General features: G+C 44.4%; 1 protein-coding gene across 2 annotated transcripts in view; it reads right to left on the bottom strand.

Annotated features, from left to right (window-relative positions):
* Positions 1-8,780: 8,780 nt before the first annotated feature.
* Positions 8,781-16,166, bottom strand: part of LOC143983838 (keratin, type II cytoskeletal cochleal-like) — a 51,399-nt gene continuing 44,013 nt past the window's right edge. Inside the window, exons 8-9 of one of the 2 annotated variants that reach the window (XM_077483936.1) lie at positions 9,190-9,218; positions 8,781-9,101 (exon numbers count right to left, since the gene is read on the bottom strand). In XM_077483936.1, the coding sequence (XP_077340062.1) occupies positions 8,947-9,101; positions 9,190-9,218 (184 nt within the window). In that variant the 3' untranslated portion in view covers positions 8,781-8,946. The remainder of the gene's footprint in view (positions 9,102-9,189; positions 9,219-16,166) is intronic. The other variant, XM_077483935.1, reaches the window with a different exon arrangement.

Below are 16,166 nucleotides of genomic sequence, written 5' to 3'. Positions count from 1 at the left end.
CAGAGGCAATAAAATACCATCAAAAGAAAGCTCTATTTGTGGGAAGAAAAGGACGCAAATTTCGTTTGGGTACAACATTGCATGATCGCGCAATTACCAATTAAAGCAGTACAGTGCGAAATTGTAAAAAGACCTCTGGTCCTTAGGCTGACAATTGGTCCGGGGCTGAAGTGGGGTAAAGTAATTTATCGTTGACTATTTCACTACCTCTGCTGGAAGTTTATTCCAAGCATGAACTACCCTTTCAGTAAAATTAATACTTTATAAAATTAGGTTTGACTTTCCTTCAGTTAGTTTGAGGTCATGTCCTGTGTTCTTGATTTTGGTTTCATATAGAAAAAACTGTCCTCCTGAACCTTATTCACCCTCTTGATGTATTTAAAGCGGGAGTCCGCCGGGACTCCGCGTTTTTTTTTTTTTTTTTTAAAAGCCAGCAGCTACAAATACTGCAGCTGCTGACTTTTAAATAGTGACACTTACCTGTCCAGCGCGCCCGCGATGTCGGCACCCGAAGCCGATCGCTCGCTCGGCTGCCGGGTCCCGCCGCCATCTTGGGTATGGGAATCAGGAAATGGAGCCTTTCGGCTTCATTTCCCGGTTCCCTACTGCGCATGCGCGAGCCGCGCGGCGCAATCCGGACGGTCCCCGCTGCCTCTGGGAGCTGTGTGTTTCCCAGCAGGCAGCGGGGCACTTGCTGAAGGGGGCGGGCGCTTGCGGAACGGGGGCGTAACCTACGCTCGTTCCGCAGAGAGCTAGCCCGGAAGTGGGTGCAGTTACCTGGATTATCCAGGTAACTGCACCCCCCTCCCCCCTGAAAGGTGCCGATTGTGGCGCCGGAGGGGGGGGGGATTCCGATGAGCGGAGGTCCATTTTAGGGTGGACTTCCGCTTTAATGGTTTCAGTCATGTCTCCCATTTCCCTTCTTTTCTCTAGAATGTACATATTAAGTTCCTGAAGTTGCTCTTTATATGTTTTTTTCCCCCAGAACTTTCACCATTTTTATTACCCGTCTCTGGACTTGTTCTATTTCATCACTATCTTTCTGTAAGTGAGGTCTCCAGAACTGGACACAGTATTCTAAACGAGGTCTCACTACATAGGGGAATCAGAACCTCCTTCCTCCTGCTGATGATCCCTCTAGTTATGCATCCTAGAATTGTATTCACTTTCCCCATTGCCTGGTCACACTGCTTGCTCATTTTGCAATCCTCTAAAAATATGTCCTCCCAAATCTTTTTTTTCCGTAGTGCTGGCCAACACTATAACCCCAACATTGTACTCTCAATGCATTCCAATGGGAAAATGGATGACAATGGATGATCATCCATTTTCATGTGCTTACGTTAACATACGTTTTTTTGAACGGAAGAAAGCCCTATTTTTCACCTGTCAGAAAAACGGATCGGCTGACAAAATGGATGTAAACTGACAAATTGTCCGTTTTTGCAATGGTTGCTAGGTGCAATCAGTCACGGGGGGGGGGGGAGGGTTGTGGCAGAGAAAGTCAGGAGAGCAGTATACACAGAGGGAGCAGTATACACAGAGGGAGCAGTCCGGCGCTGGCTGTCATTGTCAGCATTTAAATATGTGTCGGCTCTTTTTTTGTTCTATTAACAGTGCAGAGCCAAAGCTGTCAAAAACAAAGACATTCCTCAGTGCAGAGAGATAATAAAGAGATACAATGTATCTCTCAGTTCTTAGATCAAAGGAATGAACTTCAGTCTATAGACGAGGGCAGTTTAACCACTTAAAGACTAAACCTTTTTATGACACTTGTTGGTTACAAGTTAAAATTTGTATTTTGTTCTAGAAAATTACTTTATATTTATATTTTTTTAACAGAGACCCTAGGTTGTTGCAATATTTTATGTCACACGGCATTTGCGCAGTGGTCTTTCAAACACAATTTTTTGGGAAAAAATACAGTTCCATGAATTAAAAAACTAAACAGTAAAGTTAACTCAATTTTTTTGTATAATGTTAAAGATGATGTTACACCGCGAGAATGATGAGAGAATCGTGAACTTTATTTTAAGCAAAAAAATTGTGATTCTCATTTTATCCAGAATCGTGCACCTCTAGTGTAAACCAAACATTTTACTCAAGTGGTTAAGTGGATGTAAAGAACTGATGTAAAAACTGATGGAAAACTGATATAAACTTTGAAAAAATGTGACTGAACTGATGAAACAAACTATAGACATGTGTGAAAGGGGCCTTAAGCCGCATACACAAGTAGCCGTCTGTCCGACGTACTTAGTCTGGCGGACTTTCCGCCAGACTGTCCGTCGGACTTTCCGAACGGGCTACTTGCCCACACACGGCACTTTTTCAGCGGACTAATACGGCGTACTAAGTCCGCCATACTATCCTCCCTACTTTTGAAATGAACGGACTCGCCCACACATGCGGAGGAAAGTCCGCTCATTTCGAGCGCGTCTCCAGGTAGGCGGGGCCCGCGAGGGAGACGTCGCTGGCCCCGCCGCCTGGTATGGACTTAAAGGGGAACCCCAACGAAAAAAATCGGCGTGGGGGTCCCCCCCAAGTCCACAACAAACCCTTGTCCGAGCACGCTACCCGGCCGGCCAGGAAAGGAGGGTCGAGCGAGTGCCCCCCCCCCTCCTGAGCCGTACCAGGCCGCGTGCCCTCAACATGGGGGTGCCTTGGGAAAGGGGGGGCCGCGTGGCCCCCCCACCCCAAAGCAGTCCCCATGTTGATGAGGACAAGGGCCTCTTCCCGACAACCCTGGCCGTTGGTTGTCGGGGTCTGCGGGTGGGGGGCTTATCGGAATCCGGGAGCCCCCTTTAATAAGGGAGCCCCCGGATACCGGCCCCCCACCCTATGTGAATGAGTATGGGGTACAATGTACCCCTACCCATTCACCTGTAAAATAAAGTACAAAAAAAAACACAACACACAAGATAAAACAATTTATTGCACAGCTCCGGGGGGTCTTCCGTCTTCGGGGGTCTTTTTGCCGGACTCCTCCGCTTATTAAAGGGGGCTCCCGGATTCCGATAAGCCCCCCGCCCGCAGACCCCGACAACCAACGGCCAGGGTTGTCGGGAAGAGGCCCTTGTCCTCATCAACATGGGGACAAGGTGCTTTGGCCGCGCGGCCCCCCCTTCCCCAAGGCACCCCCCATGTTGAGGGTACGCGGCCTGGTACGGCTCAGGAGGGGGGGTGCTCGCTCGCCCCTCTTTTCCTGGCCTGCCGGGTAGCGTGCTCGGACAAGGGTCTGTTGTGGACTTTGGGGGGACCCCACACCGATTTTTTTTTTGGGTTCCCCTTTAAGTCCATACCAGGTGGCGGGGCCAGCGGCGTCTCCTTCGCGGGCCCCGCCTACCTGCAGACCCGCTCGAAATGAGCGGACTTTTCTCCGGGCGGGAAAAGTCCGCTCATTTCAAAAGTACGGCGGACTGGCATACACACGGCCGGAATGTCCGCCGAAATGCGAGTCCGGCGGGAAGATTGGAGTGTAAAACTTCTTTCTAAGTCCGCCGTACTTTCGGGTCAAAAAATATGCCAGAGGCTACACACGGGGGGATTGTCTGGCGGACTTGAGTTTGCCGGACTTTTCCACCTGCTTGTTTGATCGTGTGTACGTGGCATTACAGTTCTTCTTTAATATCAAACCAAACACATTGGTGATTACTAGAACCCAAGTTTTCTCCCACCTCAACATCAGACAGTTAATATTTGTCAGTACTAGGCCTAGAATATGATCAGCTCGGGTTGGGCTTTTTATTTACTGTTTTAGAGAAACCCTATTCAGTGCATCCATTATATCCCAGCTCCTGCTTATAATAGCAGTTTAAGAATTCCAGTTAATGTAAGGATTTACCTTATCAATCAACAAGTTATCATAATCTGCAGTCTATCCTGGGGGGGTCTCTATACCAGTGCTGGGAAAAGGTTATCTAGAGCACAGGGCGAGCATGCCAAACGCCAAGATGTATGCGCATTAGGTGTCAGCAAAAATTCCCTCCCCCCTCCCAAAAAAATTGAGTGCTAATCTGCATGCTTAGCTCAAATATGCTCCCAGCACAACCCCCCCCCCCCCTCAAAAAAAAAATACCCCTTCCTAGCACAAATCCTTTACCCCTCAAGTTTTCCCTCTGAGCACAAATTCTCTCCCCCCACTCCAAATCTCCCCTTCCAGCACAAATGCCCCTCCCCCCAATCCCCCATCCTAGCAAAAATGTCACCCCCCCAAATTTTCCCTCATAGCACAAATGCCCCCAATCATCCCTCCTCGCATAAATTACCCACCCCCATCATATTACCTTTTCTAGCACAAATCCCCCAAATCCTCCACCCTAGCACAAATTCTCTTTCTCCATTTCCCCTGTCAACATAAATCCCCTTCCTTCATCTCACCACTCCTGGCACACCTCTCCAAATTTCCCCTCCTAGAACAATTCTTACCTCATGCCGCCCCCCCCAATTCCCCCTCTCAACACAAATTTCCCCCAATCTCCTTGTGGTGCCTCCTGAACCTCACATGATAAGGCAGTGCTCTGGGCAGCCACCCCTCCTGCCCTTCCCTTGTCCCGTCCCTGCGGTATACTACACTAGTTCTAAGGGAGGATCCCTGTCTGGTTGGAAGGCAGACGCAGAGAGTTTTGAGTATTTCATTCTTTTTTTTTCATTAATGTTATGCTATTTTTTACATAACTGGCAACTCCACCTCCCCTCTTCCCTACGCTGTTGTTCCTGTATACTGTATACCCTGGTATTGTTATTTCCCAGTCATTTGAGTAATTGAACCAGGTCTCTGTAATTGCAACAAGGTTCAATTTGTCCCTAGACATAAGAGTTGTCAGCTCACAAAGCTTGTTGCCTAAACTAGAGCATTAGTAAGATCCCAGAAGATGCAGTAAGCCCCATAAGATGCATAGGATCTCTAAGTGCATGGAAGTCATTGATGATAAAATCTTTCAATTTTTCCAAATCCAAGGTTGCCACATGTGGTTTATTCCAATTGTTATAAATGACTCTCATTGTTAAATTCCAGGCAAAAGGGTTTAGATATGTTATAAACTTACAAATGTTAATATTATCCCAAGGGCAGAAATTCAGACCTATCTGCAAGACCTTTATCTCCTCTAAAGAGAGTACATAAAGATTATGAGTTACTTATTAAGCCCCATTTCACACTATAACCCACATGTGAATAGCACAGAGATTGCAGTCAGGGGCGTAACTAGAAATCACAGGGCCCCATAGCAAAATGTTGTATGGGCCCCCCCCCACCAAAAAAAATGAACTAATGCCATTAAACAACAGACTACCACACCCATGTGGCACAGTACCCAGGCAACGGCTTATATTAATTTTGAACAACAAAGTATGCAGTATACTCTATGCAGCCCCTGAAGGGAACACATTGCTGACCTCCAGGCCTTTTAACCAATTTCTGTTCTGTTATATAAAATGAAATAGTTCAACTCACCATAATGCAAAATCAGTGGGATCCCTGAGTGTGTCACTTGCCATCATCGCCTGCCACCAGATGCAGATTGTAACTTGTCAAACGTTGCGGAATGTCACCTACCACATGTTGCGGATTGTCACTTGCCAAGTCACCTGCCACACATTATGGATTGTCACTTGCCACGTCCTGGATTGTCACTTGCCACACATTATGGATTGTCACATGCCACGTCCTGGATTGTCACTTGCCACGTCACTTGCCACACATTATGGATTGTAACTTGCCATGTCCTGGATTGTCACTTGCCACACATTAAGGATTGTCACTTGTCACATCACCTGCTACACATTGCAGATTGTCCACTTGCCACGTCGCCTGCCACCAGATGCAGATTGTCACTTGTCACACGTTGCAGAATGTCACCTGCCACATGTTGCGGATTGTCCACTTGCCAAGTCCCGGATTGTCACTTGCCCCATTACCTGCCACACATTACAGATTGTCACTTGCCATGTCCTAGATTGTCACTTGCCACGTCTCGGGTTGTCACTTGCCACGTCACCTGCCACACATTACGGATTGTCACTTGCCACGTCACCTGCCACACATTACGGATTGTCACTTGTCACATCACGGATTTTCACTTGCCACGTCACCTGCCACATGTTACGGATTGTCACTTGCCACATCCAGGTTGTCACTTGCCACGTCACCTGCCACACATTACGGATTGTCACTTGCCACGTCCTAGATTGCCACACATTACAGATTGTCACTTACCACATCCTAGATTGTCACTTGCCACACATTATGGATTGTCACTTGCACGTCCCGGGTTGTCACTTGCCACGTCACCTGCCACACATTACGGATTGTCACGTCACGGATTTTCACTTGCCACGTCAACTGCCACATGTTACAGATTGTCACTTGCCACATCCAGGTTGTCACTTGCCACGTCACCTGCCACACATTACGGATTGTCACTTGCCACGTCCTAGATTGCCACACATTACAGATTGTCACTTACCACATCCTAGATTGTCACTTGCCACACATTATGGATTGTCACTTGCACGTCCCGGGTTGTCACTTGCCACGTCACCTGCCACACATTACGGATTGTCACTTGTCACGTCACGGATTTTCACTTGCCACGTCACCTGCCACATGTTATGGATTGTCACTTGCCACATCCAGGTTGTCACTTGCCACGTCACCTGCCACACATTACGGATTGTCACTTGCCACGTCCTAGATTGCCACACATTACAGATTGTCACTTACCACATCCTAGATTGTCACTTGCCACACATTATGGATTGTCACTTGCACGTCCCGGGTTGTCACTTGCCACGTCACCTGCCACACATTACGGATTGTCACGTCACGGATTTTCACTTGCCACGTCAACTGCCACATGTTACAGATTGTCACTTGCCACATCCAGGTTGTCACTTGCCACGTCACCTGCCACACATTACGGATTGTCACTTGCCACGTCCTAGATTGCCACACATTACAAATTGTCACTTACCACATCCTAGATTGTCACTTGCCACACATTATGGATTGTCACTTGCACGTCCCGGGTTGTCACTTGCCACGTCACCTGCCACACATTACGGATTGTCACTTGTCACGTCACGGATTTTCACTTGCCACATCACCTGCCACATGTTACGGATTGTCACTTGCCACATCCAGGTTGTCACTTGCCATGTCACCTGCCACACGTTACGGATTGTCCCTTGCCACGTCCCTGGTTGTCACTTGCCACGTTGCCTGCCACACATTATGGATTGTCATTTGCCACGTCATGGATTTTCACTTGCCACGTCACCTGCCACACGTTACGGATTGTCACTTGCCACGTCCTGGTTTGTCACTTGCCACGTCGCCTGCCACACATTATAGATTGTCACTTGCTCTGCCACTTTCCTGCTGTGTCACAGAGTCAGCCAGCAGATTATCAGTCAGGCAGCAGAGAGATAATGTCATCTCTCTGCTTCCTGGCTGCCTGCACAGTGAGGGGGGAACTGCACTGCAGGGATGAGAGGGCGGCGAGAGATGATGTCATCTCTATGCTCCCTCGCCCGTCAGCTCCCTGATTGGCCAGCCCGCTCACGCCCACTCTCTCACCAGCGGACCGGCCACTCTCATCTGCCTCCCACTATCACCCGTGGAGCCCCCCGCGGACCCGCGGAGCCCCCCGCGGACCCGTGGAGCCCCCCGCGGACTGCCCGCTCTCACCCGCGGAGCCGCGGACTACCCGCGGACCACCCGCAGAGCCGCGGACTACCCGCGGGCCGCCCGCGGACCGCCAGCTCTCACCCCCGGAGCCGCCCGCGGAGCCGCGGACTGCCCGCGGGCCACCCGCGGAGCCGCCCGCTATCTCCCGCGGAGCCATAGCGCCTGTCCTCACCGGGCCCCATTTGACTGCGGGCCCCATAGCGCCCGCATGTGCTGCTATGGCGGTAGTTCCGCCACTGATTGCAGTGCATTCCTGTGCAAGCCACATGTGATTCAGTGTGGTGCAATTTGAGCCTATTCATTTTGAAGTGCAGGCACCTTTTTTTGGCACTGCACCACAACTGCATCACATGGTCGTTTTGTACTATGTGATTCGGTTCAGGCAAACCACACTGCAATTGCGATCCTTTTGTTGTTAACTTTGTATTGACACCCGCAGTAAATCGCAAACACAGTGAGATTGCAATACGGTGCCGGAAATGTGCAGGGATTGCCAACCACTGAATGCCCATATCCCCAATTTCCATTCCTTATTTTCCTTCCCTACCCATTCCATTCATGCTCCCCTTTCCTCTATACCTGTAAATTATTTCTCTCTCTCGCTCTCTTCAATCCCTTTTAGCTCTCTAGTTGTCCCATTTTCTTTGTTTTGTGCCCATCAGTTTGGTTAAAATATGGACCAAATGCATACTGCAGCGGAAGATATTTGTTGAAATATATGTCATTATTGGATATATTTCTCTTATATTTTGTACTGTCTGTTGCAAACTTTTTTATCAACAGAAAAGGTTTAATAAGAAAAATAAAATCTACAATGCACAAATCTGTAAACAGTAGTTTATTAGGGAATAGGATAAGGTAACAGTTTTTGGCCTGTGTTGGCCGGCTTTGAGTTTGTATCAATGGGAAAATGCAACTTACTTTCAGATACTTTCTGTTTGAATTTGACATCAGCTTAAGACATTTCTAGGATCTTTCAGAATACATTGACATGTACAATTGATCAGAAGTTGACCTCCGTCCAACCTACCGTTTTTTTTTTTTTTTTACTTTTTACTTCTCCTTCTAAACTACATCAACCTGCTTCCCATTGACTTGACAAAGGCCCTTACTGTATTTATGGCTATACAAGAATGGAGCTTTTAACTGTGAATATACATGGAAGCAGACACACAATACAGCAGAATGGAATAACAGGGTAGCAGCAATAAAAGCATTGTTGAGAGGGAATATGACATATCTATGTTCCCATTCTATCAGTGGTGCTCATGGCAGGAATGGTGCTTGCTTGTGTAAACATGCCCATGGCTTTTTCCACTGCCAGAACTGAATCCACCTTTAAAATGATGATGTCCCCCATGGGACATTCCTCCTGAATGGTGTTTCCCCCCATGGCTGGAGTGCAGTATAGCTAAATAAAAAGAAAAGAAAATAACAGACAGTTAAAGCATTGTTCCTAGGAATTACAACTGTCAGCAAAGATTAGTATGTTTACTTACCAATATTTACATTGCCATCTGAAGACAATCTGAAATAAAATATCAAAATATATGTTTAAACATATATTGCAAAGTATGGTTATTATTTCACTTTATATGGGTTATTCTGGGGGGGGGTTCAGCAAAGCTGCATAAGTAATGTGTAATTGTAGTCTTTTCTGGTATTTACTACCTCCAAAAAGGATTCCTGTAGTCTGCCTGACAATATCTTTATCTCTCTTTCTTCTAAAAGGTTGGTTGGCATGGCAAAGTCTTTGTTCATACATTATATAGGAGGAGCATCTACTTCTTGAGGAATACCAATAGGAATACTACTCACAATGCGGATGCACTTTAAATCCCAGTGCACACTGTAATATTGCTTTAAAAATAAATGAGGATGTCTCCTAAGTGCCTGGAGATCAGCATTGGCTTACTTTGCAAATTCCGGTCTGGTTTAATGACACCACATCCACCTGCGACTTTCTCAGGGGTATTAGGCTTCTGATACCCTTAAGAAATTCATGGTCGGATGTGATGTCATTATACCAGATATTACAGTGTGCTCTGGGATTTAAAGTGCACCAGCATTGAGAGAAGTATTCTTATTGTTTTTTTTACTGGACTAAAGTAGTTTTGAAAAGGTGAAGCACTATAGTGTTTTTTTGTTTTTAGCAGAGGAGCCATTCTTGCATGTTGATTTAGGGTCATTGTAATAATATATACTGAAAATTGTATCTGAGGTGTAGGAGAAGGCAGCAAATAATATCATCAAGTTTGTGGAAAAAGAAAAATGAACAATGTTTGGTAAAGTTTAGCTATAAGCATGGAGGAGTTCCTTTGGGAATTTAATGTTCTATTTGGAAGTGCACATTTTAATATGATGATTGTAAAAGATTCACAGTGTTATGTACAAGAAAATATTGAACTGCACTCATTTATAAATATAACTACTGACCACACACACTTTAACCACACACAGCATTTTTAACATGCCATCAAAAAAATGGTGTTTAGCAAAATTTTTTGCTAAACAAATTAAAAAAGACCAAAATTAGAAAAAAAATAAAAAATGTCTTAGTTTCTGTTCTAAAATGTTGTTTTCTCCTTCACTGATGGGCACTGATGAGGCTGCACTAATGGGAACTGATGCAGCACTGGGATGGGCACTGATGGGGTGGCACTGATAAGGTGGCACTGATGAGGTTGCACTGATATTTAGAATTGATGGGCATTGATAGGCAGCACTGATATGCAGCACTGATAGGCACTGATAAGTTACACTGATATGCAGCACTGATGGGCACTGAGAGGCGGCACTGATAGGTGGCAATGATAGATGGCACTGGATAGGCAGCCCCAGTGAAGAGCTACTGACAGGCACTAAGGATTGGTATCTGAAGGGCACTGACAGGCATTACTAATGGGGCACTGATTGGCTCAATCAGCACTGATTGGCACTTCCATGGGCACTGACAGGAGTTACTGATGGGGCACCGACTGGCAGCTTATGATCACTGATTGGCAGCTGATAGGCACCCCTCGTGGAGGCTGCACTAATAATCAATATGACAGGGAGAGCCGCGGATCAGCTCTTCCTGTCAGCGCGAACCGAGGTAAGCCATTTACCGGCACTATCTGGTTCACGTTGTGATCAGCTGTGATTGGTCACAGCTGATCCCGTGGTAAGGCGCCTCCATCAGAGCCTTACCTAGATCAGAGTTGCGGTGTGTCAGACTGACACACCGCAAGACTGATCGCTGCACTGCTCGCCCCACGGGCGCACGCTAGCATTTTATTCTGAAAGACGTCATATGACATCCAGTCAGGATAACAGAACCACCGCCTGCCTGTCATTCTGCTGGCTGGGTGGGAAGAGGTTAAAGACAAAATAAACAAGAGGCACCAAGATATGGATACATAGTTATAAGGTACTCCTTAAGGTAACAAGAAGAAAAAATATGGCATAGTACACCATATGCTGAACACCTGGAGATGTGGCCATTGCTTCATGGTGTATGGCCTATAGTGTGGTATTAAAATAAGCCCCCAGCATTTGCAACAATAATAACCTCCAGAACTGTACTAAGTAGCTTCAATGGCAGCCTCTGTGTTGTGAAATCATGAAGAAATACATTTAATATTCACTGGCAGAGATGAGAGATTTCAGTAGGCCTAAAAAAAAGTAGATGAACTATAATTTTGATATTATTGAACTGTTACCCATTTGGAGACCTTTAAAGCAAAATACATGATCACAATGTTCAGGGGATTAGTTATCTATAACTGTTACAAACCCTGTATTGAAACAAGAGATTGGAACAATGGTAGCTTTTGTCACCAAACAAAAAGATGTGTACTTATCTTTGTTGGTTAGATTGAGAAGACCAAATCTGCATAAGGAATTACTTTATTACTTTAAGTATTTATCACATGGAAATAATCCTTAACTAGAAAAAAAAATCGTGCTCAAGTAAAGACTGTTTGGACAATATACAACCATGAAGACAAAATTAAATAGCTGACACCTTGTCCAACAAAACCTATTGTGTGAATTTTTAGGGACTTGTGGACACAGCTAAGCTATCTAAACATTTATTGGACTGCTCAAAGTCCATCTCAAAACATGGTGTAGAGAGAGGCGAAGGGATATCAGACATATTTTAAAAGTACCTATGATTATAATTATAAGTCATTCAAATTATATGTGATATTTGTAGGTCACAAAAGAGATATTATAATTTTTGTATCTAATGATCTAACGAACTTTGTTATAAAGAAAATATATATGAAAGTGTGATTATAAATAGAAGTGTTTTAGCAACGAATTAGTATTATGAAAAACATATAATCATGATAATAACCGTATAAGAATTTAACCTATGTTTAGATAAACAAATATTAATTGGATATATCAGAATTATCCAGTTATCCATATAAATAATTTTGTGTGATATTGATTGATATATATAACCTGTGTCCTTTCTAAATGGACTAAATTTTTTTTATAGTTATACATTGCTATACATATATATAACCATTTTATATAATAATTACCGTATATACTCGAGTATAAGCCGAGATTTTCAGCCTCTTTTTTGAGGCTGAAAGTGCCCCCCTCGGCTTATACTCGAGTCATCGCTGTCTGCCCGCTCGATCAGCGTGTCGAGCAGACAGACAGCGGCCATTCTATCATTCAAAAGCCGCGCCTCCGGCTCCGCCTTCGCCTGTGATAGGCGGAACACTGAATTTCCCAGCAGCCTGTGTTCCGCCTATCACGGACATCGTATCATCCTCGTACTACGGACGAGGATGATACGATGTCCGTGATAGGCGGAACACAGGCTGCTGGGAAATTCAGTGTTCCGCCTATCACAGGCGAAGGCGGAGGCTTTTGAATTTTACAATGGCCGCCGAGGCGCCGACGAAGAGGGCACGGGACGGAGGCAAGGCAAGGCACGGGACGGGACGGGACGGAGGCAAGGCAAGGCACGACACGGGACGGAGGCAAGGCACGGCGGCAAGGCACGGCACGGGACGGAGGCAAGGAGGCAAGGCACGGGACGGAGGCTCGGGACAAAGGCTCGGGACACAGGTAGGCTGGACACACACACACACACACACACACACACACACACACACACACACACACACACACACACACAGGATGGATGGATGGATGGAGACACACACACACAGGGATGGATGGATGGAGACACACACACACAGGGATGGATGGATGGATGGATGGAGACACACACACACAGGGATGGATGGATGGATGGACACACACACACACAGGGATGGATGGACGGACACACAGGGATGGACGGACACACAGGGATGGACGGACACACAGGGATGGACGGACACACACACACAGGGATGGACAGGCATGTCTCACCCTCGGCTTATACACGAGTCAATAAGTTTGCCAGTTTTTTTGGGGGTAAATTGGGGGCCTCGGCTTATATTCGGGTCGGCCTATACTCGAGTATATACGGTATGTTAAGCATATTTTCTATTATGTCGGTTACTAGCATCAATGAACACTAGAGATATATTTGTTAGAACATATATAAAAAAAAATACACATTATAAATATAAAATATTAACTTAAAGAGATAAACACCAAACACATGTGAGACACCTGGTGGTTGAAGGTGCTATTACCTTAAAATCATTAGGCTCCTGGGAAAGGTAATCATTACGTTTTGCCTGCCAATGAGGAGGGAACACATACCTTTTGGGCAGAACTTAGTATAATGTTATGATCTTATTGTTTAACCACTTTCAGACCGGACCATTTTGCTGGTCAATGACCAGAGGTCTTTTTACAATTTGGCACTGCGCTGCTTTAACTGGTAATTGCGCAGTCATGCAATGTTGTACCCAAACAAAATTTGCGTCCTTTTTTTCCCATAAATAGAGCTTTCTTTTAAAGGTATTTGACTGACTCTGCGATTTTTATTTTTTGCGATATAAACGTAAAAAGACCGCAAATTTTGAAAAAAAATGATATTTTCTACTTTTTGTTATTAGAAAAATCCAATAAACTCAATTTTAGTCATACATTTATGCCAAAATGTATTCAGCCACATGTCTTTGGTAAAAAAAGTCAATAACTGTATATTTATTGGTTTGCGCAAAAGTTGTCACATCTACAAACTAAGGTACATTTTCTGGAATTTACACAGCTTTTAGTTTATGACTGCCTATCTCATTTCTTGAGGTGCTAAAATGGCAGGGCAGTACAAAACCCCCCCAAATGACCCCATTTTGGAAAGTAGACACCCTAAGGAAATTGATAAGAGGCATGTTGAGCCCATTGAATATTTTTTTTTTTTTGCCTCAAGCGATTGAATAATGACAAAAAAATTATTATTTTTTTTTTTTACACAAAGTTGTCACTAAATGATATATTGCTCACACATGCCATGGTTATATGTGGAATTGTACCTCAAAATATATTCTGCTGCTTCTCCCGAGTACGGGGATACCACATGTGGTGGACTTTTTGGAAGCCTAGCCGCGTACGGGGCCCCGAAAGCCAAGCACCGCCTTCAGGATTTCTAAGGGCATGCATTTGTAATTTCACTCCTCACTACCTATCACAGTTTTGAAGGCCATAAAATGCCAAGATGGCACAAAACCCCCACAAATGACCCCATTTTAGAAAGTAGACACCTCAAGCTATTTGCTGAGAGGCATGTTAAGTCCATGGAATATTTTATATTTTGCCACAAGTTGCGGGAATATTACAAACTTTATTAATTTTTCACAAAGTTGTCACTAAATGATATATTGCTCACACATGCTATGGGCATATGTGAAATTACACCCCAAAATAAATTCTGCTGCTTCTCCCGAGTACGGGGATACCACATGTGTGGGACTTTTTGGGAGCCTAGCCGCGTACGGGGCCCCGAAAACCAAGCACCACCTTCAGGATTTCTAAGGGTGTAAATTTTTGATTTCACTCCTCACTACCTATCACAGTTTCGAAGGCCATAAAATGCCAAAATAGCACAAAACCCCCAAAATGACCCCATTTTGGAAAGTAGACACCCCAAGCTATTTGCCGAGAGGCATGGTGAGTATTTTGCAGCTCTCATTTGTTTTTGAAAATGAAGAAAACAAAATAATGTATATTTTTTTTCTTTTTTTCAATTTTCAAAACTTTGTGACAAAAATGAAGGTCTGCAAAATACTCACCATACCTCTCGGCAAATAGCTTGGGGTGTCTCCTTTCCAAAATGGGGTCACTTGGGGGGATTTTGTGCTATCTGGGCATACCATGGCCTCCGAAACTGTGATAGGCAGTGAGGAATGAAATCAAAAATTTACACCCTTAGAAAGCCTGAAGGTGGTGCTTGGATTTTGGGGTACCGTACGCGGTTAGGCTCCCAAAAGGTCTCACACTTGTGGTATCCCCGTACTCAGGAGAAGCAACAGAATGTATTTTGGGGTGTAATTTCACATATAACCATGGCATGTTTGAGCAATATATCATTTAATGACAACTTTGTGCAAAAAAATAAAATAAAATAATAATAATGTCTTTTTTCCACAACTTTTGTCAAAATATAAAATATTCCATGGACTCGACATGCCTCTCAGCAAATAGCTTGGGGTGTCTACTTTCTAAAATGGGGTCATTTGGGGAGGTTTTGAACTGTCCTGGCATTTTATGCACAACATTTAGAAGCTTATGTCACACATCACCCACTCTTCTAACCACTTGAAGAAAAAGCCCTTTCTGACACTTTTTGTTTACATGAAAAAATATTTTTTTTTGCAAGAAAATTACTTTGAACCCCCAAACATGAAGTGTTTTTTTTAAAGCAAAAGCCCTACCGATTAAAATGGTGGGTGTTTCATTTTTTTTTTCACACGGTATTTGCGCAGCGATTTTTCAAACGCATTTTTGGGGAAAAAACACACTTTTTTTTATTTTAATCCACTAAAAATCACTATATTGCCCAAATGTTTGATGAAATAAAAAATATGATCTCAGGCCGAGTACATGGATACCAAACACGAAATGCTTTAAAATTGCGCAGAAACGTGCATCGGCGACAAACTATGTACATTTTTAAAAGCCTTTAAATGCATTTACAGGTGACCACTTTAGATTTATGGAGGAGGTCTACTGCTAAAATTAGTACCCTCGATCTGACCTTCGTGGTGATACCTCACATGCATGGTGTAATTGCTGTTTACATATGACACCAGACTAACGCTTGCGTTCGACGTTGCGCCTTAGCAGGGGGGGACAGGGGTGTTTTTTTTTTTTATTATTTATTTTACTTTTTTATTTTATTTTTAAACTGTTCCTTTCATTTATATATTTTTTTTATGATTTTTATTGTTATCTCAGGGAATGTAAATATCCCCTATGACTGCAATAGGTAGTAACAGGTACTCTTTTTTGAAAAAATTAGGGTCTATCAGACCCTAGATCTCTCCTCTGTCCTCAAAGCATCTGACCACACCAA

This window comes from Lithobates pipiens, unplaced genomic scaffold (genome assembly GCF_037356315.1).
Source record: "Lithobates pipiens isolate NorthernLeopardFrog02 unplaced genomic scaffold, aLitPip1_a1.2 Scaffold_16, whole genome shotgun sequence".
Taxonomy (NCBI): Eukaryota; Metazoa; Chordata; class Amphibia; order Anura; family Ranidae; genus Lithobates; species Lithobates pipiens.
This window is presented reverse-complemented; position numbering and strand designations above follow the sequence as displayed.